At 43.1% G+C, this 26,610-nt stretch overlaps 1 protein-coding gene across 1 annotated transcript in view; it reads right to left on the bottom strand.

The window, feature by feature from the left end:
* Nucleotides 1–278: 278 nt before the first annotated feature.
* sim2 (SIM bHLH transcription factor 2) overlaps nucleotides 279–26,610 on the bottom strand; it is a gene marked incomplete at both ends in the record, with an annotated part of 36,176 nt that continues 9,844 nt past the window's right edge. Inside the window, 12 exons of the mRNA XM_084074111.1 lie at nucleotides 279–856; nucleotides 2,229–2,510; nucleotides 3,006–3,126; nucleotides 4,004–4,276; nucleotides 6,352–6,514; nucleotides 7,406–7,553; nucleotides 8,287–8,393; nucleotides 9,276–9,475; nucleotides 10,485–10,570; nucleotides 12,127–12,235; nucleotides 18,973–19,062; nucleotides 22,545–22,627. Of these exons, the coding sequence (XP_083930237.1) occupies nucleotides 279–856; nucleotides 2,229–2,510; nucleotides 3,006–3,126; nucleotides 4,004–4,276; nucleotides 6,352–6,514; nucleotides 7,406–7,553; nucleotides 8,287–8,393; nucleotides 9,276–9,475; nucleotides 10,485–10,570; nucleotides 12,127–12,235; nucleotides 18,973–19,062; nucleotides 22,545–22,627 (2,240 nt within the window). The remainder of the gene's footprint in view (nucleotides 857–2,228; nucleotides 2,511–3,005; nucleotides 3,127–4,003; nucleotides 4,277–6,351; nucleotides 6,515–7,405; nucleotides 7,554–8,286; nucleotides 8,394–9,275; nucleotides 9,476–10,484; nucleotides 10,571–12,126; nucleotides 12,236–18,972; nucleotides 19,063–22,544; nucleotides 22,628–26,610) is intronic.

The raw sequence follows: 26,610 nt of genomic DNA, 5'->3' as shown, positions 1-26,610 counted from the left end.
TTCCGATTGGTCACCTCTCGTTGGTGATAATGTGAGACGTTCCGATTGGTCACCTCTAATTGGTGACAGTGTCAGACGTCCCTTGGTTACCTCTCATTGTTGATATTGACAGAGGTTCCAATTGTCACCTCTAATTTGTGACAGTGTCAGACGTCCCTTGGATACCTCTCATTGTTGATATTGACAGAGGTTCCAATTGGTCACCTCTAATTGGTGATAGTGTCAGACGTTCCAATTGGTCACCTCACATCGGCGACAATGTCAGACGTTCCGATTGGTCACCTCTCGTTGGTGATGATGACGGACGTTCCGATGTAGTGTGGCATGTCCCTGTGGCCCTCCGGCGACGGGCTGGACGTCGCCGGGCTCTGTCCGCCGTAGCCGTACGAGCCCGCCTCGTTGCCGTGGTAACCGTAGTTGTCCGCCAGGTGGCTCAGCGCGGCGTAGGAGGACGGCGCTTTGAGCGACGCCGCGTGCTTCCCCACCACCTGGTGCAGGTTCAGCGACACGGCGTAGGGCGTCTGGGCGGGCAGCCGGACCCCCAGCCCCACCCCCACCCCCATGCCCATCCCGATCCACATCTTCCTGCCCCCGTCCTCGTCCTCGCCGGACTCGGCCTCGTGGTGGTGGTGGTGTCCCTTGGGGTTCTCGTGCTCCCCCCCGTGGTTGTCGGCGGCGTGCTCTGGGTATCCGGCGGCGTGCGGCGCCGGTGGCGGGTGTCCGTACGGGGGGCTCTCCGTCATGCCCAGCCTCCTCCTCTGCTCCAGGACCACCTGCATGGGGAACGGCTGGCCCACGGCGGCGTGGACGCTGGGGTGGTGGTGGTGGTGGTGGTGATGGGGCTGGTCACGGCCACCTTCGCGAAATCAAAGCGACAAACAAAACAAAAATCTCATAATAGGCTCTATTCACAGCAGCCATAGTGTGAAGACATTCACAGGTGTTACCAATGATGCTAATGAAGGCTCTGTTCCATTTAGTCTAGGACAGTGGTTTCCACGACCCCCATAACTCTGAGAGTGTACAAATGGAACCAAATGGACCCTTACGGGTCCATTTGGTTCCATTTGTACACTTTCAGAGTTACACACCTGTAAGGGGGCATTTGGAAGCCCATGAGGGTCCCTGGACCCCAACTGTAGACCCACTGGTGTTTCCAGTGAGCCAACATGCACAATATTAGCACCCTGACTCTGTTTGACCAGAATGGAACAGAGCCTTCATTAGTATCATTGGTAACACCTGTGAATGTCTTCATAATATGGCTGCTGTGAATAGAGCCTATTGAAAGGTTTTGTTAGTCAAGGTCAAGTGTGTTCAAAAGGGTGTACAAATGGAACCAAATGGACACATTTGTACACTCTCAGAGTTAAATTAACACAGATTTTACAGTGTAGATTGGGGTCCCAGAGATTTAAAAACATGCCATCAAATGGCGGTCTGTGGCCTCATCAAACTGGGAGTACTTGAAATTAAAATGGTTGAGAATCACTGCTATAGCCTTAAGCCCTGGCATATCTTTTCAAACAGGGGGTCCGCAGGCTAATAAAGACATTGTTGGCCTCTATGGAATCCAAATGACTCCAAATGAATTGCGTCGACTGTTTCCCAAACAGTGAGTCGGGACCCATGTTTGGGTCGTGGAGCAATTTGTATGAGTCGTGAGTAAATACCCCCTTTTTTGGGTCTTAAAAAATATAATTATATATTTCATAAGATTTAAAAAAGTTAAGAAATAATAAAAATATCACAACTTCCTCAGTTAAATGAATTCCAACATATTTCGAAAGTAATTTCCATAAATACATAAAATTGTTTAAGAACTTAGTGAAAATAGCAGATGTACAAGCTTGTAGATGTGCTATTTTCACTAGTCTGGGTCCCGGGTAGTTTGGGTCCAATAGGCTCTATGCACAAATGTACAAATGGAACCAAATGGACCCTTACGCGTCCATTTGGTTCCATTTGTACACTCTCAGAGTTAGACACCCACCATAAGGGGCCATTTGGGAACCAAAATGGAGTGTTTCTAGTGAGCCAACATGCACGATATCAGCACCCTGGCCAGGATGGAACAGAGCCCTTCGTTAGTATCATTGGTAACACCTGTGAAGGAAGTAAGAAGAGGCCCAATTGCTTTCCAATATGGCTGCTGTGCATAGAGCCTATTACTCTTCTGGGCCTTGAGCTAAAACGTTTGGGAACCACTGGTGTGTAACCTGTGTTACCTTTACTCAGCACCAGGCCGGCACTGAGCAGCGGTCGGGTCCTGCTCCCCACGCCACCACCGGTACTGGCGGCGGCGGCGCCGCCTCCGGAGGCTCTGTAGAAGACGTCCTGGCCCAGGGGCAGCTTGGCGTCCTTGGTGGCGACGTGCGGCGGAGGATGCGAGCGAGCATCCTCCGCCGCCTTGTGGTGCTCGTAGGAGGAGGACTCTTCCTTGAACCTGCTGTTGGGCCTGGAGGCGGAGCAGTAGGCGTCGCCGTGGGCGTCGTCAGGTTGCCTGCGGCCTTGCGGAGAGAGACGGCGCATTTACTAGGTACGACCAGATCCAGTGCATATTTTTGGAAATACATGTCATGTAATGTATAATATCTTTGCTGTCGGGCAGAAACCTTGTATCTTCATATATTATCCTTTTATGTTCCCCCCCACCCATAAATTCATGCCCAATTTTATACTTCGTCGTATGACAGTGTAAAAAAATAGCTGATCTACAAGTTCACAACGATGCGACGCATTGTAGATTTGTAGAGTTTGTAGAGTTTTGGTATAAAAAAAAGTGAAACGAATTTCAATATTTTTAAAATGCCTATAATGACATGTAAGAAAAGAGGGAGATGGACCCCGTATTTTTAGGTGCGTCTGTGTTTTATTTTGTTTTATTAACAACACAATCTTGCGACTAAATAATAACTACATTGGATCCCTATACAGTAACAGTTTTGGACATATTGGACATTTCCACCGTATACAGTTTGGATACATTCCTCATGGTTGTATACCTGTGTAAGTGCTGGGTGCTGAGGGGCTGAGGTCGTGAGCATGGTGGGCTCTGGAGGCGCCGTAGCTCCAGCGGGGGTCCGACCCTCTGCTCTGTAGGGAGCTGATGAGCTGATGGGCCAGCTGGGTGCGGGGGGACAGGGTCATTAAAGTACACTAACACTAATGACAAAACTAGAAATGACAAAACTAGAAATGGCAAAACGTTTCAGTTAACCAAAATGGAAATGAAAACGAGGCTTTACATGAAAATGCTAACTAACAAAAACTGTATCGTTTGTCTACAAAACTTTAAATCCCAGAAAAGTTTAGTTTTAAGTCTTTATCTTCAATAATTATATGCATATACATATATGTAAATCTAATCATTTAGGTGGATACGAAATATTATGTTACAATATTTTAGATATTTTTTCCATTTGTCAGAGCTTTTAAAATCTCACTCGACTACTCCATATTACAGTATTTTCCACTTCCTGTCGATTTCATTGGATATCATTGGTCATCTGACCAGTTTCACTTCATTTCATTGGATCAAATCGACAGGAAGTGGAAAGCACACAGCCTCGGAAACAGGTGAATATATTGGGTAAAACTATGGCTTAAAAAATAATAATAATAATAATAATAACCTAAACTAGCAAACCCACTGTATAAACTAATCAAAACTAAACTGAAATTGAAAACAAAACGTTAAAACTAATGAAAAATGTGAAACCATAATAACCTGTGTGGGCGATTTCTTTGGCTATTCAAAAATAGCAGATATACAAGCTCAAAGCGCGGCACCGAGTGCCGCGCTACGAGCTTGTAGATCTGCTATTTTTGAAAAATCGTGAAAATTATTTTTTTATATTTTTTTCCGAAAAACTGTTAGGATTTGGAATTTTCTAGAAGCGGCCTCAGGTCTTTATAAACGAATCAAAACTAAACTGAAATTGAAAACAAAACGTTAAAACTAATGTGAAACGTGAAATGTGAAATGTGAAACCATAATAACCTGTGTGGGGGACGGTAGCGAGCCCCCCGGTGAGGTGCTCAAGGTGCTGCGCAGCCTCATCTGAGGCTCCAGGTGCATGTGGCTGTAGGGGTATGGCAGGGGCAGGCTGTAGGGGGCGCTGCAGGACACATCCCCCACCTCCTGAGTGGAGCTGTAGCTCTGTTCTCTACAGGAAGTTAGGGGGTACGGAGGGTGGTCCTTCCACACGCCTGCTGACTGAGGGGAGCGACTCGGCTTGTCCGCCTGGAATGAAGCGCCGCCGCCGCCGCCCTGCTGGAGGTGGAGAGAAAGACAGAAACACCCGTTACGCTGGCTGAGAAAGAGCATGTTCATGTCAAGGACCCCCAAATTAATGTTTTTGGCCGCGGACTCCCATTTGAAAACATTTTGTGCCAGGGACCCCCCATACACGATTTGTGTTGTTAACAAATATTCAAAATGATATAATAAATTATATAATAATTAATGAATGTATATAATAATGATCAAATTCACTGCCAGGGGCGTTCTACCATTGGCAGGTAGCTTCTGCCAGCATTCTGACAAATGTTTCAAGAACCACAGAATATTTATCTCCAATATGATCAATCCCCTGATGGTTGCTAATCACGGAGGGTTTCACTGTGCTTAAGTGGGGAAAAAAATGTCATTGTGACCTCCGAGTCCAGTTCTCTTGTTTTACCCAGTTGAAAATAGCATGTTTGGACAAAAATACATAGTAAAACACAGGAGCCGAGATACAGGATTTTAAAGTAATAAATTAACCAGGGAGTGAATGGAGCAGTAAATCTTCGGATCACGTCATCTTGGGTTCTGGACGTCGTCGCCCCCCCCCCCCCCCCCCCTCACAGCCCCATTGACAATTATAAAATTAGTTAAATATTTTCAGAAAGTATAAAACAAATTACTGGAGGTACTTCAGTGGCCAATTTCCGTAGTTCCAGACACAGACAAACAGACTGACCCTGTTCTAGCCTCTGAGGAAGTCATGCTGTAAATGTTAAATGACAAATTATACCATCACATTTTCGACCACAGTTTCCTTCCCAGTGTGGAAGAATTGCTTACAACGATACTGTGACCTCTCCTTCTTTAAATATACTCCTTTGGTTTCTTTCTTGTGTAAGCAATTCCCAAACCAGTTGCCCTCAAAATAGAATTGTTTTTTTTTTACATACAGTTGACCCCAATGTTAACTTCATGGATTAAACATGTTGTGTTTCATCTGACAATAGAAATACAAATAGAGCTTGTGTCCTCACATTTTACATCCCTTTATTTCATTGTTATTATTGGGTTGGTGTGGGGTTGTGGGTGGGAGTGGCCATGTTTATACGAGGACATAAGTTAACCATTGCTTCATTTGTCTCAATTTACAGTGATATAACAGCCCAACCCCCTTAGCTGTTATAAAATCACCGGAAACCACAACTTCTTATTGCTTTATTAGATAACAAGTGATGATGTGGTAAAATAACATTAGAATGATAGCCAAATAAACCCAACAGCTGCTGACACTTTGCTGGCGACTCGGAGCTAGCATACCGCTAACACATGACAATGCACATGTAAGAGTAAGCTACTGTTCAGGGTCTCGTAAAAAAACGAAAACACATTTTCCTCTTCCGTAGAGCATGGAGAATAAAACTATACAGCCAGGCAACATTCCTAGCACTTAGTAGCAGATATCCTATTATTTTCCATTGCGTTGTCTGCGTTGTATTATAATCATTTTACTAGACAACTGTTGGTCTGATCAAGGTCAAGATCTAGGTCAACTTCTCTGTTAGTCTCTACTCCTTTGAGGTATGTCTTTGGACTCTCGAGAGAGTATGTTTTGCACCCTGTCCGTCCGTCCTTCTGTCTGTGAACAGCTAATCTCCGGCACAGTTGGCCTGATCGCAGCAAAACTTTGCACACACACTCCCTGGATGCCAATTCAGAACCTCTGCTTCAAATTCTTCCATTTTCTTCACATGGGCCTGTTATAGCGCCACCAGGTGGCCGATTCTACCTGACCTGGCGGAGGCCTGTGCTCCGAGGAGCACTTTTTCTAGTTGAACATCTTTTTTTGTTAAATCTTGAAAGTCACATGATAATGTGAATTCACACGACTGGGATGGTTTACCAGGCTAGAGGAAACCATGCACGGCACCAACATGCTAATTGGGAGTTAGGGGTTCAGTGTCTTGCTCAAGGACACTTCCTCACTAACCTGGGGGGGGGGGGGTCTGGGATCAAAGTGGCAGCCTTCAGATTCCCAAGCCGCCGCTCAACCGCCCGAGCCATGAGATGTGTGTGCATTAATGCATGACAGCGATAACAACGGCTAGTATATCTGCTCCTACCTGTGGATAGGGTGATGTTTTCAGCTTGCTCTTTATCTTGACGGTCTTGGTCTTCAGCTGTTTGCGGTCCTGAGATGAAGCCGGGCTGCTCTTATAGCTGAGAGAAGACTTACTGCTCCGGCTCTGCTCCTGAGACAGCTGCAGCTCCTTGTACTCAATGTCACTGCACACGCGTGCACACACACACACACGCACACATTGCACACGCACGTGCACACACATGCACGCACACACACGCATACACACACACACACATTATTACTACATTTATGAGGACCTCACATCGAATTCCACATGCACCCACTTTCACTTACATACACACATGTACATTGTGTCTAAAGCGTGATTTATTCTCCGTTGTACGATGGTGTATGAATGAAGCATAACTTGTCTCTAACGTTACGCTTAAGGGGCGATCACACTGATACTTGTTGGAAACGCTCTGCTAGAAAAAACTTTGTTTTCCTATGATACGCTGTGCATGGCGTGTGCTCCTCTCTTGCGCGGAGAGTCGCATTTTTCTTGTTTCTTTTGGCGAAGAGATTCGATGTAGAGGGAAGAAAGACACACACAATAAAGTAGACACTAACGCGTCTACTAGCATCTCCGGCAGTAGGTCTATAACTTCAAATCCATTTCAGTGGCAGCGTCTCAGGTCCTTATTCTACTCGCAGCTCCTCTAGCAAACACTCAAAAAGTAGACATTTGCCACTAGTGTCAAGTCTCTTATTCCTGCTTGAGGACCTGGAAATCACATCCCAAATGTTAATTTGATCAAGAGGAGCTTTTTTTCCCCTCCTCCTCCTCCTCCAATGACAACCCTCCGTGCTCCGGAGTGATCCAGTGATCCAGCTGTGTGACACACCATTAATTAATCGGCATTGCTTCAAAATGACTAAGTGAGGCGTGTCCCGATTCCTGGAAGCGATTCGGATCGATTCTGATCGATTCCTCCATCCTCGCCTTGCCTCCTCACTCGGAGGCGGGGCTACGGCGGGAGAAAATGTGACGCGAGGATGGAAGTTTGAGAGTCGGTATGTGGCTGTGGACTCACCTGAGGACATAGTTGACACTGACGATGCAATGCGGCCTGGACGAGCGGCTGTTGTGGACGATGGTGGCGTAGCTCTGCACCCACACCCAGCCTCCATGCTTGGACAACATGCGGTAGTATTTAGTGGTGACCTGCCCTTTCACCAGCACTACGGCACACAGGGTTACAACGCAACAAGGGGGAGAAACATGGCAAGCAGTTAGGAGTTCAGTGTCTCGCTCAGACTTGGCGGACTGAAGGGGTGGGGCGGGGGTTAGGCGGTTAACCCTTTCCACAGGCTCTATTCACAGCAGCCATATTATGAAGACATTCACAGGTGTTACCAATGATACTAATGAAGGCTCTGCTCCATTTAGTGTAGCACAGTGGTTTCCACGACCCCCATAACGTGTACAAATGGAACCAAATGGACCCGTAAGGGTCCATTTGGTTCCATTTGTACACTCTCAGAGTTACACACCTGTAAGGGGCCATTTGGAAGCCCATGAGGGTCCCTGGACCCCAACTGTAGACCCACTGGTGTTTCCAGCGAGCCAACATGCACAATATCAGCACCAATATCACCCTGACTCTGTTTGACCAGAATGGAACAGAGCCTTCATTAGTATCATTGGTAACACCTGTGAATGTCTTCATAATATGGCTGCTGTGAATAGAGCCTATTACCAGATTGCCTCTCTACCCATTCAGCTACTATCACCCAATGTTGTAGCAGAGAGTCAAATCATTATCACTTTCATAATCTTTATTCAGAAGATATTTTTGGAATGTTTGCTAGTTGTGTGAGGACAATGTATAAAGGGCTTAAGTGGTTGAGAAAGTTTTACGAATGGAGCTCTGCCCCCCACCCAGAGTGACATAGTGATTTGTGATGTACTCACATAGATGGTGAGCGAAGCGCAGGTGGAACACATCACATCCGTGGACGTGGTGGTACAGAGTCTTCTCTATCAGGTCCTGAGGCTCGTAGCCCGTCAACTCAGCCACCCTGCCTCCCCCCCAACACAACGCCAAGGTGTTGACAATGATTCTAATCATCCATTCACCCATCAATCATTTATACAATACAATTTAATCCTAGACCTAGACCATCGATTACCCATGTTTTGACCCATATTTTGTCAAAAAAAATAAGTGCAAACTATTTTAACTTATAAGCAAGAAATAAATGTAAACACAAAAAAAACACTTTTTGATAGATACAAAATAAACACATACACTGAAATGTATTGCATTTAACCACAAAATAATTTTTCAAAGAAAGAAATAGCCAACCTAAAAGCTAACAACACATTAACGCAATTTGCTGTGAGCTTGTAAATCTACTACAAACGATTTTCCAATTATTGGTGTGGCTCTACACCAGTGGGTCTCATGTTTATTTGAATGATCAATCAATCCATTGTGTTCAGGCTTGGATCAATGGAACTAGCGCAGCTTAAGTTCCTATTTAGCAGTATCGCCATGAAGTTTTAACCCAAGACCTGGAACGCATCTCTGTCACTTTAGATTTCTTTGGCTATTCAACAAGCTCATAGCGCGGCACCGAGTGCCGCGCTATGAGCTTGTATATCTGCTATTTTTGAAAAACCGTGAACATTTAAAAAAAAAACATTTTTTCCGATATTTTTTTTAGGATTTAGATTTTTTTAGACGCGGCCTCAGGTCTTAATGGTTTAAAGAAAAAATAGCAGGATATGTTTTATATATATGTTTTATATTGATGTCATATTATCATTCGAATGTTTGCATTTTACCAATTATTCAGGGGCCCACTTGCACTTGCTATATCTTCACGGCCCACTAGTGGGCCCTGACCCACAGGTTGAGAACTTCACCACACACATGTCAGCCCTTCTCATGTGCGTACCTGGAGTCCAGGAAGATGAGTTTAAAATCCAGACTGGCACGGAACATGAACATGTTGCTGTGGAGCTTGATCTCCGTGATGCCACTAGGGGGCAGCGAGTGGCCCACGGCCACCAGGCCGATGATCTGGTAGCAGGAATCGTACAGCGCCATGTCCATGATGTACTGACGTATCTTCAGGTAGCCACTGCAGTGGATCACCTGGGAAACAACACACACACACACACACACACACACACACACACACACACACACACACACACACACACACACACACACACACACACACACACACACACACACACACACACACCAATCAACAGTTTGAAACTGTGTGGCATTCATTTTGGTAGTCTTTTTGTGGGGACACCTCTGGTAGCTCTGTGTCATTACAGCGTTTGTCTATGGACGTACCGCTCAAAAAAGGAATGCTCCTCCTAGCGCCTGAGCATATTTTGGAGTGCAACAACATGCAACAACAAATATTGCTGTCCGGCAGGACAGCAACCATCCAACTAACACTTTTGCATTGTTTTTCCATAAATCAGGGCCATTGTTTGAACCCCCTTTATGTCTGTGTGTTGGTAAAAAAAAATATTGAACCAATGAAAAGTATTAAAAAGTGCTCCTGACAAAACCAGCTAACTCCATTGGATCCTCAAATTCTCTGCTGAACCAGCGAAGTCCATCAAAGGGGGGTGGAGTTAGCTGGTTTTGCTGACTCCAGGCCCCACCCCCTTTTGACCTCCAACCTCATTGTGAGCTTGGAGGTCCATTCAGCTGTTCTTATCAATGATGAACAAAACCTCCTAACTCCACTTATTGTTTTGTTTTAGTCATTTCCTGAAAAATGAACATTTTGGAGTTAGCTGGTTCCTGCCGGACAGCAGAGATATATAAATAAATGCATTTCCGGTACATTTCCAGTGCCTATGCCATATGCCATTCTTTATGCCCCAGTTCATATGATTCTTTTTGGCGGGTCGTGAGAACCGCCGGGCTACGCAATGTGTAAATAAATGATTGACCTTCACTCCGACATGCACCATTCAGCACCATGGACAGCGTTAAAGGCTCAGAGAGCAGAAAACGTCTAAAAGCATGCATTACCTGCTGTATTTTATAGTACAAACGCTTTAACTAGAAATACATTAATAATGAATTAACAGATGAAATCCAGTATGACTGTAACATACCTAGAAGAACCCACCTTATAGCCCCCACACGTTAGCCCAGCGTTGCGTTTGGCGAGGACACACTTCATTCTGAGGAAGAAGGAGCGTTCCATTTCATACTCTGTAACACAAACGTATATCGTTGCTGACAGGCAGAAACATATTTCAATATCGTCGCCTTGCTAAACTAATGGCCTATGTCATTTTTAAAAACGTTTTTCAGGAAAAATAAAAAACTGATCCAAAACAAAACGATATATTTCTTAATCATTTCACCCAAAACATTTATAACAAATTATGACTATTTAAATAGAAATAACACTGTCTGTCAGTTATGTAACATAAGAGATTTAAATAGGTTTAAATAGGATTAAATCTGACTTAGGCCAAAACATAAAAAGAAAAAATACCCTAAATCAGTAAATAAACAAAATCATGTGACTTAGGCAAAACAAAAAGGGCTATTTTGGCCTAAGTCATACTAGGGAGTAGCCTATAGGCCATTATACTAAAAGGGGAGTGAACAGCATGATCCTTTTCAATTAGGAGATGGGCGATTTTACCAGAGGTGGCCAGTGTCATGAGGAGCTGACTTAGGCAAAAATATAATTTTCCTCAAAAAATTATAAAAAAACTTATGCCATTAGTTGAGCAAGGTGACGATATGTTTGTTTTTGGTTTGTAAATGAATGCATGAATTTAGTCTTACAGGAGTGTCACAAAAAAGTAGTGAAAATAGCCGATCCACTGTTTTAACGTGTTCTAAGTGAAAGTGGTAAAGTGTTTCTTTGGGTTTGATTAATAGGCCTATTGAATGAAAAGTATTAACAAGAGCTTGTGACTAAATAATAACTACATTGATCCATTGGAACACAGGTTGTTTTCTTTTGTCATTAAACTGAAAAGTAACAGTGTTGAATAAGGTTTCCACCCGACAATGACGATATGTAATGATTCCCCATTAGGACAACATAGTAAACACAATCATAATGCACATAAAGCATCACATGTTTGATTTGCATGATGACGTGATATTGCTACAATTGTTTGTGTTTCCTTTGCTTGATGTTTTGTGTAAAGCACATTGACTTGCCTTCTTGTTGAAATGTGCTTGGCCTTGCCTTACAATAACTCAAAAAAGCACATATTCTTGGTGCTGACAACTTTATTATTACAGAATAAGTTATGTGTCCTAACTGCCCTGTGCAATTTGTCTTTACAAAGTATAAAAGGCAAACCAAACTTTGCTTGACTTCCTGTATGTACGTGACGTGGGGGCACCGCCTCTTCAGCAGACCAGAAGCACACTACGAAAGATGGTTGATATTGAAAGATAGACCATCCCAATTGGAGCCGCTAGAGGCAAAATTGGAATTAATAGACTCCAACCCTGCTTCTGGTCTCCTATAAAGGCGTCCACCTACTTCACGCAGATACGGGAAGTAAACCGGAGATGGCACGTCTCTTTTTTTTTGTCTCGGACACGACGTTCACACATACTATTGGCCTGAGCTCACCAAATGGGACAGAGAGATGAGGTGATGGGGGTTGGGGAGAGGTAACCACACCCCCTTAGGAGACAATTTGTGTGCCAGTTTTCATACTACTGGTGATGAACCACTAGGAGTGAGATTGGCATATAGATCTTGGTATATTAAGGATCTTTGGTTAAAGTACCTTGCAGGAAGTGATGGTGGGGGGGTTGGTGGGTGCTGAGCACAGCTGTCATCTCGTCATGGTCAGACGGGTGGATGTACTCAAATATACTGTTTCCTGTCAGCTCCACCTGCAACACACATTCAACAACAATAACAAATGAAAACATCTATATAAACAAACAACAAACTAGAAAATGTGCTCGTCGGAGCACAGGTCTCCGCCAGGTCAGGAAGTGGGTTTGGGACCCATCCGTAGCGAAAGTTTTCCTTTCCGTCGTGAAAATTGGTCTTTCGTTGTACTGTGATTGGCTGATTGGTATTCAGACCCTTTGCTCAGTACTGTGATTGGCTAGCGAGACGCATGACGAAATTAATAACTCAATATATCACCAATCACTTCAAAAAATGTACTTTTTTTAAAAAAGTGAGCTTCCATCACTGTGATGACCACTGTTGTTTTTAAATAGCACCGCTCACTTCACACTGGGTGTGAGTTTTTAATTTCATCATGCGTCTCGCTAGCCAATCACAGCGCGTCTGCGAAGTTTGAAGTTAATTTCATCATGTGTCTCGCTAGCCAATCACAGGTGTTCACAGACGGACACACACACGGACGGACGGACGGAGGGTAAAAACATACTCTCCGCCAGGCCTTCGCAACAAACAAATAACAATTTCAATGGGTCCATTTTCAGTAATTCTCAGTGGCCTGGGCTCGTGACATCGTTCCATTTGAAAACACCAAGGCACTCACTTAGCGCATAATCGTTGCTGTCCGGCAAAAAACTCTTATTTCCATATTCGAACTCGTTGTGTTTTTCTTTTGGTAAAATAGCGCCCTACTTGATCGTACTACAGCGTCACACAAAAGCATCAAAAGTAGCAGATCTACAAGCTCGAAACGCGGCGCGTTTCGAGCTTGTACATCTGCTACTTTTGATGCTTTTTAATTTGAATCCTGAAAAGACACTTATGAAAGACACTTATGAGAGACAATATGTTAGAGTATGTTAATACAACATAACTTGTGCATCTGTATGTTAGAGTATGTTAATAGACTATAACTAGTACATCTGTGCGGTAGAGTATCTTAATACATTATAAGTAGTACACGTACTGTATATGATAGTATCTTATCTATCTTATCTATCTATATATACATTTCTAAACCCAAAACCCCCCAAAAAACCCTGCCACTGTGTGGGACTAAACACAAAAACAACATATCAATGTCACTAACAAGACACGCCACAACGTGCAGAATTACTACGCGCAGTCTGTAGGCCACTTCATACTGCTCAGCACACATCTGCCCCCTCGCAGCATAATTAATTGCGGCAAACACAAACTCACAACATTACAGTCGGCCATGTTGTTCCTTAGCGTCATCGCCGACCACCGCCCAACGAGACCCAAGTGAGGTCAGACAACACACTCCATATTTGGGCATAGCTCCATTGGGAACATCTCCTATTATGGCTTTATATATTATAGAGACCAACAAACACAAAGCACCACGCAGCGGCTAGGGGGGAGGGGCGCGCAGCGCCCCGACCCTCTAGTTTAACACAAGACGAAAAAACGTCATCGGCTTGTAGATCTGCTATTTTCAGCCCGCAACACTATCATACGACCGAGTAGGAATCAGGCTTAACAGTGTCCGTCTGTCTAAAGGCTAGTCAGGTGAGCTGTTATGGGTATCAGCATTTCTGTTGGTTACGGCGATGGCCAAACAGCCCATCATAGCACATATTATACAGACAGACACACACACACACACACACACACACACACACACACACACACACACACACACACACACACACTCAAAACTCTGTTTCCACATGAATACTGGCCTTTCTGTCGTCGCCCGTCCAGATGTGAGTGCGCTGGACGTTAGCCAGGGTTAATGCTCCAAAAAAGAACAAGAGATCAGCTCAAAGAGAACATTGTGGACAGGAGAGCCAATCTTTTTTTCCCCCACCCTTAACAATTTTGACGTCTGTACGCGTCTTGTAAAGATCAGGACCGCCAGCCCCTAGAATGTTACTGCAGTGGTTGGCAGCAGTGTTCATTTTGTCGACAAAAACTATGATGAAAAATGTTTGTCGACTACCTTTTTTCACTGATGAAAACTAAATAAAAAACTAAAATAAAAACTAAAACAATGACTAAATATATTGACAATTTTGTCAACAAATAAAAACTGGACAAAAATGTTATGGAAGGACTAGTGGAGAAGAGATCTAGTAGAACTAAGACATGTCCTTTTATGCTTGGTTGTGTCTGTGTGCGGGCTCCGAAAATAGCAGATCTACAAGCTCGCAACGCGTTGTGAGCTTGTAGATCGGCAATTTTCGGCACGCGGCTAAGTTGAAATCAGACATTATGATGCCATCAAGGCCTGCCAAAAATACACTTTATTCGACTAAATCAACTGTAGATTTAGTCAACTAAACTAGACTAAAACTAATACCTTTAAGATGACTAAAGACTATGACTAAAACTAAATTGAACTTTTCTGTCAAAATTAACGTTGAAGATAATTTACTCTATACTTGAGTACAACATTGATGTTTTTTTTTTTTTTACTTTACTTGAGTATTTCCATGTTTTTCTACTCCATTACATCTCAGAGGCAGATATTGTACTTTTTAGTCCACTACAATTATTTGACAGCTGTAGTTACTTTAATGATTTAGATTATTAATAAAAAATAAACATGTGTGTGTGTGTGTGTGTGTGTGTGTGTGTGTGTGTGTGTGTGTGTGTGTGTGTGTGTGTGTGTGTGTCTGTGTGTGTGTGTGTGTGTGTGTGTGTGTGTGTGTGTGTGTGTGTGTGTGTGTGTGTGTGTGTGTGCGCGTGCGTGCGTGCGTGCGTGCGTGCGTGCGTGCGTGCGTGCGTGAGTTAAAATATGTGTTAAACAGCTCTACATTGTGCTAGTAATCATAGAGTGTTTGTTCAGTAACAAGGGTCGCCCCGTCTCTCCAGCTCTTTGGTGAGAAAATGCATTTTCAGGTGGGGAGGGATACCAATTTTATCCAATCAGGAGAGAGAACTTAATTCAGGATACAGGATAAACAAGTGAAATTGGAAGTGATGACACAAAGAAATGACAAAATAGGAACTCGAACACTATACCATGTTTTTTTCCCTCCTGATTGGATGACAGTTCTGTCCCAGCTTAAAATATATGTTCTGTTTATTAAAGAGCTGGAGAAACTATGACTAATTTTAGTCATAGTCTTTTGGCCATACTTGGACATATTTTAGTCATCTAAAATGTATTACTATTAGTCTAGTTTTAAATATTATAAGATTTTAGTCAACTAAACCTACAGTTGATTTAGTCAACTAAAATCTATTTTGGCGGGCCTTGATGGCGTCGTAATGCCTGATTTATGCGTAGACGCGTGCCGAAGATGGACTATTTTTGGAGCGTGACGCCCACGCGCAGCCGAGCATAAAATGACTTGTTTAAGTTCTACTGGATCTCTTCTCCACTTTCTCCACTTTCTCCCTCCCTAACATTTTACTCTAGTTTTTGTTGACAAAATTATCAATATTTTTAGTCATAGTTTTAGTCATCATAGCTTAGTTTTTTCCGTCAGTGAAAAAAGGTAGCCGACGAAACGTATTCGTCATAGTTTTAGTCGACGAAATCAACACCGATTGTGGCGCTGCTACTTGGATGAAAGAAAGACCGAGAAAAAAAAGAGTATTTCTTCCGCCAGTGGGTGTCTGCTCACTAGAACATTACATTAGCTTGTAATTCTTTTTGATGAGCTTGACTAATGACTGGCCCTCGCTCTGTGCCAACATCTGCAGACCTCCTTTACATTCTCATTGCACAAGCGCAGCAGAAACGCACTGTTCTGGTTTGCGGTGGCAGAACACACACACACACACACACACACCCGCGCGCATGTGCACACGCACACGCACACGCATGATTTTACGAATGCTATTCTTTCAATGCTTTGACTTTTTTTTTGCCAAAACAATTACAGATCTACAAGCTTGTAGATCGGCAATTTTTTGGTGCATGACACTGGCAACGCAACTAAGTATAAAATCATATTTTACTCTAATTCCAGCCCCTGAACCTAGCTTCGAAATTTCTTATCGTAATCCTAACCCCCAACCTGAATCTTTTACTAATAGTAAACGTATCTCTAAAAATCTATTTTCAACCATATTGAACCATTATTCTACTATACGTGTGGGGACACTTGGTCCTCAAAAGTATTGTAATACTCTCACACACACACACACACACACACACACACACACACACACACACACACACACACACACACACACACACACACACACACACACACACACACACGCACGCACCACGTATAAAAACACATGTATGGAAATAACATGCAGTTTACAAAAGGAATTAGAATTCACTTATTCCACCCTCTCAGAGTTTACAGCAGAAACAGATTGCTACTTAAGCAACGTAGATGGAAAAGAGGGGGAAAAAAAGTCTTCTTCTAGGCTGAAGACGTCCAGAACAAACATGTCTCTGGTTTTCTTCCTTGTACCTCAAAATCAGGACCGTCGAGACTGATTTATATTTACAGTAGTTGTGCTCTGGTGTTCTGCACCGAAAATAGTCGTTTTACCAGCTCAAAATGTGCTTGAAAAAATTACACGTTGTGAGCTTCTAAAACTTCTACTTTTGGAATAGCAGTATCTGTTTGTAAAATTGCTATTTTGTAAAATTGTAGTAGCTAACTGGTATTTCGAAAAATAGCAGGAGAAATATTTTTTTGTAAAACTGCTATTTTCTGAAAATAGCAGTGCCAACATTTTTTTGTAAACCTGCTATTTTTGGAAAATAACAATGCCACAATTTTTTGTAAAACTGCTATTTTCGTATAAATTATAAATTAGGCATTAGGTGTTTAAGTACACTGGCCCTATCTTGGGCGCCACCTTACCCCTTATCCCTAAACGTATTAGCCATGTTTTACTATTTTTTAAATAGTTCAACTAGCCATTCTACATCGACACGTTGTGAGCTTGTAGATTGGCTATTTGAACTATTTGTGAATGTTTTACAAAATAGTAAAAAATATCAAAGAACCTTTGGTATAAGGGGTAAGGCGTGCCCGATAGGGCCACCTATGTGCTTGTCAGACGCGTCTCTTCTCACTGCTATGGTGAATCATTTAATAAGTCCTTGGTTTTAAGCTTCGAACAATAACCTCAATTAAAGAGGAACTTTGCTGATATAGGACGTCTTATATTGCATTGGTTCCCAACCGTTGTTCCTTGGACCCCCCGCCCCTTCTTACATCTGACAAAAACTAAGACGCCCACACATGTGAAAAATGTGTAATAATTGTGACTTACTGGTAGATCTGTTTAAAAAAAGATAAGAAAAGGAGGGTATGTGAGCATGCAATCTGGGAACCCATTTGGTAAAAGAAAAGGGAAAAGCTTATTTTTCCCCTTTGTTTTTGCCTAAAAAGTTTCCGGTATTAAAAAGGTTTCCGGTAAAAGGTTTCCGACAGCAGCGATATAGAGTTTAAGTGGTTGAGGCCGGAATTGAGGTGGTCAAAAAAAAACTATGACAGGAGTTCAACGGGTACAGAGAGTGACGGAGACAAGATGGAGAGTGTTTTAATGGAAAGTGAACATGCAGCGTGTCTGGGAGCCTAGCCCAGCCGGTTGCCATGTTAGCCATGTGGCCGCTAGCTGCCACGCCTACAGCCTGAGTCACCGCCATGCCTATAACTCCTGACACTTGGACCAAACTATAATTATAATTAAAACGATAATTACATGAGTGTCCACACTGATGAACAATAACGTTCACCAAACATGTCAGAGCCCACACATGGAGGCAGAGAGAGAGACACAGAGAGAGAGAGAGAGAGAGAGAGAGAGAGAGAGAGAGAGAGAGAGATTTCCACCTCCTCGACAATGGTGCTACGAAGGCACGATTTCAAAGAAAAAAGGCAGATCTACAAGCTCATAGCACGGCACGAAGTGACACGCTATGAGATATTGTCTATCTGCTATTTTTGAATGGCCAGAGTTTAAAATAATGGTTAATGTGGTTAAAGTTATTGTGATGCTATATTAACTGCTTTTGCTCGGGACCCCCATGGAACCCCCCCAGGACCCCTGGGGGTCCCGGACCCCACTTTGGCACAGATGCTTTCCCGGAATGAATGCATTAAAACCGGGCAAGCATCTGTGCCATCTTAGATTTTACAAAACTCTTAGGATTCAGAACATTGGTTTAGAACAGAGGTTATCAAAAAGAGGCTATATGCACAGCAGCCACAGGTGTTGCCAATGATACTAATGAAGGCTCTGTTCCATTCTGGTCAAACAGAGTCAGGGTGCTGATATTGTGCATGTTGACTCACTGGAAACACTCTGCTACACCAGTGGGTCTAAAATTGGGGTCCAGGGACCCTCATGGTTCCTTGAGGGGGTTCCAAATGTGTAACTCTGAGAGTGTACAAATGGAACCAAATGGACCCGTAAGGGGAATAAAATGGAAATTTAATGGAAATAAATGGAACAGAGCCTTCATTAGTATCATTGGTAACACCTGTGAAGGAAGTGATAATATGGCTGCTGTGCATAGAGCCTATAGCAGATCTGCAACCTCACAGTGTGTCACAAGCTAGTGCATCTGCAATATTTTTAGAAAAATCTTGAAATCTTGAATATTTTAGATTTTTTATCCTCTTCTGGGTGGGGGGGGGGACATTTTCAGATGCCGGTCCACGGACAAATACAATTTTGGGGGGGTCCTTGGCACGACAAAGTGTCAGAACTACTGCTTTAGACGGCATAGAATCGGCCTCAGGTCTTAATGGGTTAAACTTACCTGGGACAGTCCCAGATGCACGGACGCCGTCTCAGAGATGTACATGATTTTGCCGTCGGATGCGACGACGAAAACAAAGCCGTCGAGAGTCTGAGGGAGAGAGAGAGCAGATAGATCAGACAGAAGCCTCCATGGTTCACAATGTGTTTCAGTGTAACACAAAGCAGTCCAAGGATAATGCACGCACATGCAAGTCATTTTCAATGTGTCCAAAAGTACAAAAAAAAAGTACAAAAACATTATCTGCACACTATTATCAATGCTCCCACTGTTTATTGAAAAGAGCAACGTTTGGAGTGGACCTACATGGTCTTCATCAGGTCTGTGAAATCGAATGATTTCACGGACGTGATGAAGACCGCTCAAGTCGAAATGTTGTTCTTTTCAATGCAACCGATCTTATTAGATCGAAAGTTTTTCTATCATCTATTTATCCTTCATTCAAACCGAAAAGCAACAAACTTGGGTCTGCAATGTTGACTCTACACAATCAATCCAAACAAGTTAGAGATAAGGAAGTTATTCTATTACCCTACGCATGTACGCTCACGCACGCACGCACGCAAGCACGCACAAGCTTATGGATCTATTACTTTTGATGCTTTTGTGTGATGCTGTATATGATCAAGTAGGGCGTTCATTTACGAATAAACACAAAAAGTTAGAATATGGAGATAAGAGGTTTCTGCCCGACAGCAATGATATGATATAGTGTGTGTATGTAAAACCATTTCAACTTAAGATGGGGTCAGTTAGTTTTATTCAGAATGCATGTGTATACAGCATGTTACGTCACTGATGTCATGCAGCTGTCATATTTGTACCCATCTTATCATCGCTTTTGGGCAGAAACCTTGTATCTCCCTATTCAATCTTTTTATATATTTCCATAAATGAATGCCCTATAGTCTATACTTTGTTGTATGACAGTCCCAGGTAAGTCAGCTCTCCTTCAAGGCGCACATTAGCGCTCAGTCCGAAGGACTACTAGAGCCTTCCTCAGGAGTCTAGCTCCTTATCCAGGCCTCAGTCCTCCCAAAGCTTGACTACTGTAACTCCCTCCTTCATTGGCTTCCGGTCCAAGTATGGGTAGCTGGAGACCAAGATGGCGCCGGGAGGGGAAGATCTGCGCGCAGATCTACCAGGGGAAGATCTTTGCTAGTGACGTCACAAATGGGCGGGGTTTAGGGAGGAGGGGGCGGGGCTCCGTGACTGTTCACTTTTTTCTTTTCAAAACTTTATTGAACACTGTTACAAATCAATGTTACTTTATGGATAAGTCTTGTTTATTATTTTACAATGAACGTGTTTTTCCAGTGGTAACTGGTAACCTATTTATATCATTGATATATTAAATAAGTTTGAAGAGGCTTAATGGTGATTATTTAGTGAATTATGGACAATTTGTTTGTTTTAACAGAACGTTTTATTAAATTAGTTTGAAGAGGCTTAATGGTGATTATTTAGTGAATTATGGATAATTTGTTTGTTTTAACAGAACGTTAATAAAATGTTTTCGCGATAATATATTTGTGTCTCTATAATATTAATATGTGATAATATATAATAATATATAAAGATGCCTGCCGCCCAAGGCTATCCAAAAAATCTTCTAAGTACAAAGCACCACCAGGTCCCTGCGGAGGGGGGTCCCCTCCACCCAGCCCCGTACCCAGGATCGGGGTGCCTTGGTCTGGGTAGAGAGGGACCCCCGAAGGGGTCCTCTGGTTGTTTTTGAAAAATACAAAAATTATTCAAAGTACAAAGTACCACCAGGTCCCTGCGGAGGGGGGTCCCCTCCACCCAGCCCTCTACCCAGGATCGGGGTGCCTTTGGCTGGAGGGGACCCCCCCTCTGCAGGGACCTGGTGGTACTTTGTACTTTGAATAATTTTTGTATTTTTCAAAAACAACCAGGAGACCCCCTTCGGGGGTCCCTCTCTACCCAGACCAAGGCACCCCGATCCTGGGTACGGGGCTGGGTGGAGGGGACCCCCCTCCGCAGGGACCTGGTGGTGCTTTGTACTTAGAAGATTTTTTGGATAGCCTTGGGCGGCAGGCATCTTTATATATTATTATATATTATCACATATTAATATTATAGAGACACAAATATATTATCGCGAAAACATTTTATTAACGTTCTGTTAAAACAAACAAATTATCCATAATTCACTAAATAATCACCATTAAGCCTCTTCAAACTAATTTAATAAAACGTTCTGTTAAAACAAACAAATTGTCCATAATTCACTAAATAATCACCATTAAGCCTCTTCAAACTTATTTAATATATCAATGATATAAATAGGTTACCACTGGAAAAACATGTTCATTGTAAAATAATAAACAAGACTTATCCATAAAGTAACATTGATTTATAACAGTGTTCAATAAAGTTTTGAAAAGAAAAAAGTGAACAGTCACGGAGCCCCGCCCCCTCCTCCCTAAACCCCGCCCCCTCCTCCCTAAACCCCACCCCCTCCTCCCTCCCTAAGATCTTCCCTTGGCAGATCTGCGGCAGATCTTCCCCTCCCAGCGTCATCTTGGTCTCCAGCTACTCATGACTCTTCCGGTCGCTGCCCACACCGGGTACAAAACAATGATGTTGGCTCACAAGGCCATACCTTCAAGACCTGATCCAAGCTCACTTCCGAGCCTTCCGGCTCACTTACAGTATATCAGCTAACAAAAGGAATGCTGTCTAAGCCTTCCCTAAAACACCCTGGACAACGCTCCACACGTCCTAGACTCTTTTCCCTTCCCTAAAGAAACCTGAACAACGCTCCACACGTCCTAGACTCTTTTCCCTTCCCTATAACACCCTGGACAACGCTCCACACGTCCTAGACTCTTTTCCCTTCCCTATAACAACACCCTGGACAATGCTCCACACGTCCTAGACTCTTTTCCCTTCCCTATAACACCTGGACAACGCTCTACACGTCCTAGACTCTTTTCCCTTCCCTATAACACCCTGGACAACGCTCCACACGTCCTAGACTCTTTTCCCTTCCCTATAACACCCTGGACAACGCTCCACACGTCCTAGACTCTTCTCCCTTCCCTAAAAAAAACCTGGACAACGCTCCACACGTCCTAGACTCTTCTCCCTTCCCTATAACACCCTGGACAACGCTCCACACGTCCTAGACTCTTCTCCCTTCCCTATAACACCCTGGACAACGCTCCACACGTCCTATAGACCTTTCTCCCTCCTAATTCGCAAACTGTGGAATAAACTCTCCCTTGCAGTCAGAACTGCAGACTCACTCCCGATTTTCCACCTTAATCTGAAGACTCACCTCTTCAGACTCCACCTCACCCCCTAGCACTCACCTTTTTTAAGATTAATTATTCAGAAACCCCCAGACCACACAAAATCCACTGAATGTTTTTGGGTGTAATTGAGGTCATAAAACCCCCCCATTTAAAAAAAAAAACAAATGTCATATAGCCCTTTAACTTCATACACATGGCCATTTTAGTACCACATCTGGACAAGCATATGATGTGATTATCATTGTGTGCAGTAACATTGTATTTAGGTGTGTGTGTGTATGCTATACATACCTGTAACAGGTGTGACCCCAGCTCCTTGGCCATGCTGTCCAGAGGACTGACCCTGCTGATCTGACCCCAAGCCTCTCCCAGACCTACACACAAGAAACACTCATGTTGTGGAAGTATACACAACAAAACATGTTGGTTCTTCAGCTTAGTTTAGTTCAGTGATTCTCAACCTTTTTAATTTCATGGACCCCCAGTTTGAAATGCATTAGATCGCGGATCGCCGTTTGATATGTATATGTTTTATTGTTTTATCTCTGGTACTCCCAATTTACTCTATAAACATCCTCAGTGTTAATTTTTAACTCTACGAAGGTTCAAGGTTCAAGGTTTGTTACATCTTGTGTACAGGAACATAAGAGTAAAACTTATTTTGGTTTGGCTAACTTCAGACAATGCAGCAGCATAGGTAATAACAACAATAGAATAATGATAGAAAATGTAAAAAGATTGAAAGAAAAGAGAGTGCAAAAAGAGCAAAAAGAGAATGAAAAGAGCATCATCAAATCTAAATACAATGTAAATGCATAAAAAGAAAAAACTTGGTTTACACCAACAGCATTTTTCCTTCAGTAGCTGCCACCTAACTTTGTGTAAACAACTTCACAGTGTATTCTAGCAGATTAGGTACAGTAGGTGCCGTTTCATAATAGTGTACAAATGGAACCAAACGGACCCATGAGGTTCCTCAGCCTTCGCTTCCCCTCTGTCCTCACGTCCCTCTCTGCTCTCTTGTCCCAACTGATCACATGTCATCTACAGAGTCATCCTCCTTATGCAGGAAGAAGGGGAGTTGCACGCTGCCAGTAGGCCAGGGGTGGGCAACTTTGTAGATGGTGAGGGCCACAAAATTTCCTCAATCACTCTGGGGGGCCGCATTGTTTATCGGCAGGGGGGCCGCATTGTTTATCGGCAGGGACCCCCCCCCTTGACAAAACCCCTCCCGTTGGCAAAACGGTCCGGGGGCGGTGCGCCGGTTCGGACCAAAATCGGACTGGCAGTCGACTAATGCAAAAAAAAAGAAAACTTTTTTTTTTTTTGGGACAAAATACATTTTATTTCAAAGGGCCAAGTCTACACAGTTTGTTTTGTGTCTCCAGCAGAGTTTCTAGTGTCTCTATCTCTCTCTGGAAGAGGCTGCACATGAACTCTGCAGCCGCACTGAGGCGCTCCAACACAAACAATACCAATACAAAGACGAGGAATAAGAAGAATAAAGTAGAAGTTACGTGTGGTTGCAGGTGTAGACTTGGCCAAAAAACAATTTAAAACATTTTTGGCCCCAAAAAAAAAAAAATTTTTTTTTTTTTTGGGGGGGGGGGATTTTGGCCTGGGGCCGCATTGAGTGACGGTGCGGGCCGCATGCGGCCCGCGGGCCGCCAGTTGCCCATCCCTGCAGTAGGCCAAGGAAGACATTCCGTTTTGGCCTACAACTCTTGAAACGTATAGATTGTACAATCAAAGTTTATTTTTTCATTATGATTATGCTTTTGACCAAAAATCGCACAAATTGCTCTGGTACCATGTGGAAAAACATGTCCCCCACATCACCAAATTAGGCAAACATGATCTCGGGAGTCATGTGATAATGATCGTCAAACTGTATTTGATATTCTGTACCGTTTGCCTGTAAGTGGATTCCACAATTATTGGGCGTAAACTAGCCCAGGGACTCAAAAACAGGAAATTCAAACTCAGGAGATGTAGATGACATTTAACAAAGCACACTCAAGCAGCCACGACACTGACTGAACTACAAGAAAACTAATATAGTATGAACTCAAAATCAAACTGAAGAGAACCTAACAACGACAATGAAATAACAACAAGAACACACTCCAGACTCCAGAGTCCATAGTCCCTTGGGCTCAGCTGGCACCCGCAGGTGAATCCACTCAGGGCAATCAGGGAACACCGGTGGTGGGGAGTGACAGAGGGCAATCTGGAGAGGCCGTGACCATGATGTGTGCTTAAGGATATACCACCGCAGTTCTAGGAAGACCCGCTGTGATTGGCCATTATCTCTATGATAGACAGTTCTTCCCTCCTAGCATTTTAGCAACTATGCCTAACCCTAACCCTAATAATAACCTTAACCTTATTAAAACTATGCCTAAACCTAACCTTAACCCTGACCCTAAGCTGAGTAAAACTATGCCTAAACCTAACCTTAACCCTAACCCTAACCTGAGTAAAACTATGCCTAAACCTAACCTTAACCCTAACCCTAACCTGAGCAAGACTATGCCTAAACCTAACCTTAACCCTAACCCTAACCTGAGTAAGACTATGCCTAAACCTAACCTTAACCCTAACCCTAACCTCAGTAAAACTATGCCTAAACCTAACCTTAACCCTAACCTCAGTAAACCTATGCCTGCCAGGAAGCCAATCAGACACAGGCATGGCGGGTCTATGGGTGGCTCTTCCTATAACTTTGGTGGAATCCATAATTTAGCGACCACACAGTGATCCTCAAAGTCCGGATTCCGCGGTCAGGATCCAGACTGAACCACAACTGTCTCCGGACTCCGGCAAATTATAGTAAATTATACTCTTCATAATATATTATTTGTGTTATCTGCGAGTTGTTAATGTAATGCAATGACTCCAACTTCTGCTGTCTCTCCACTGCAGGCAATGCTACTAATGTGCGACTATTCCACTGTCTGTGATTTCATTTGGTTTGGTCCAAACACAACATGCAGCAGACATTCCCGCAAAGAGTGACGCAATGTCTGCTTCTAATGACTCAATGCAGTTCGAGTTGCATAGCGATAGTAAGAGAATAGTAAATAATTATCCCTCCTCATCAAAATAGGCATCGGATGCGTCCGTATCGCACACAAAAAGTGTCCCTGAGTTCAACCCTGCATTCTGATCACCTGGAACGTTGGAACCTTAGAACCTTTTCTTCCCAAAATGTTGACATCACAAAACGATGATCTCAGATGTGTGGTTTTGCGTCAGAATGCACGCCCGATGACCTGAAGCGTCAGCGCTTCACAGAGAAATGCACACAGATGTCTTCTAGACATACATAATCCGTATCATCAGTTAAATTATAGACATAAGGATCCTTTTTTTAATATCTGTTAATTGTAGACATAAGGATTATATCAACATCGACAGAGGGGTTGTAAGGCAAGCGTCATTTAAGATGTATCGTCCCTATCTCTTTGTAATTGTTTTTACAGTGTGGCTCTGTAGGAGGCAAACCATCTATACATGTGTCTGCCTCTCTGCGTGCGTGCGTGCATGTGTGCGTGCATGCGTGTCCAGGGTTAATCTCGCAAACCGCTGGTCTGATCAGTAAATGTCTTGTGAACACTGCCAGTAGGCCACAGAAGTGCTTCCATACTCCCCCCCCTCCCACATATGTTTCATATTTTCTGAAATATTTAACTTTAATTTTATAATGGAAGACAGAGTGGCTCTGGTCAGACTGAGACACTGCCCATACATGGAGTCATATGTCATAGATATGTCATGGAGGACTGATGATGTCACACATGTACAGTACTTGAGTAAATGTACTTTCCTCCACTCCCTCTCAGAGTTACGACCCATAAGGGTCCATTTGGTTTGCTTTGTGAAACAGTGCCTAAATTAGACCCTGTCTTGTTTATTAATATTAATATTTCAATATTCTTACTCAAATAAGGCTACGCTAATATCCCATATACTTTGTGTTTTAATTCAACACAATTCATCAAAAACCATACCGTTCTAAAGAGTTACAGGCCCAGTAAAAACACCATTTAAGCATATAAATCAAACATATAAATGAGCCGGTCCAATGGTAATGACAGGAAACACATTCCTCAAGACGAGCTGGGCTCCATTTGGAGCAACAGCGTCTTGCATAACCGAGTGCTTTGATAAATGTGTTCCACAACATGGTGACAACCTGTTAGCACTGTCGTTGATGAATGCATTCTACGACATGTACTGGAGCTACTGTTAGCACTGTCGTTGATGAATGTATTCTACAACATGTATGTATGTAGCTAATGTTAGCACCGCCATTGATGAATGTATTCTACAATATGTATGTACGTAGCTAATA

This window comes from Gymnoscopelus microlampas (assembly GCF_963454915.1).
Source record: "Gymnoscopelus microlampas genome assembly, chromosome: 12".
Taxonomy (NCBI): Eukaryota; Metazoa; Chordata; class Actinopteri; order Myctophiformes; family Myctophidae; genus Gymnoscopelus; species Gymnoscopelus microlampas.
This window is presented reverse-complemented; position numbering and strand designations above follow the sequence as displayed.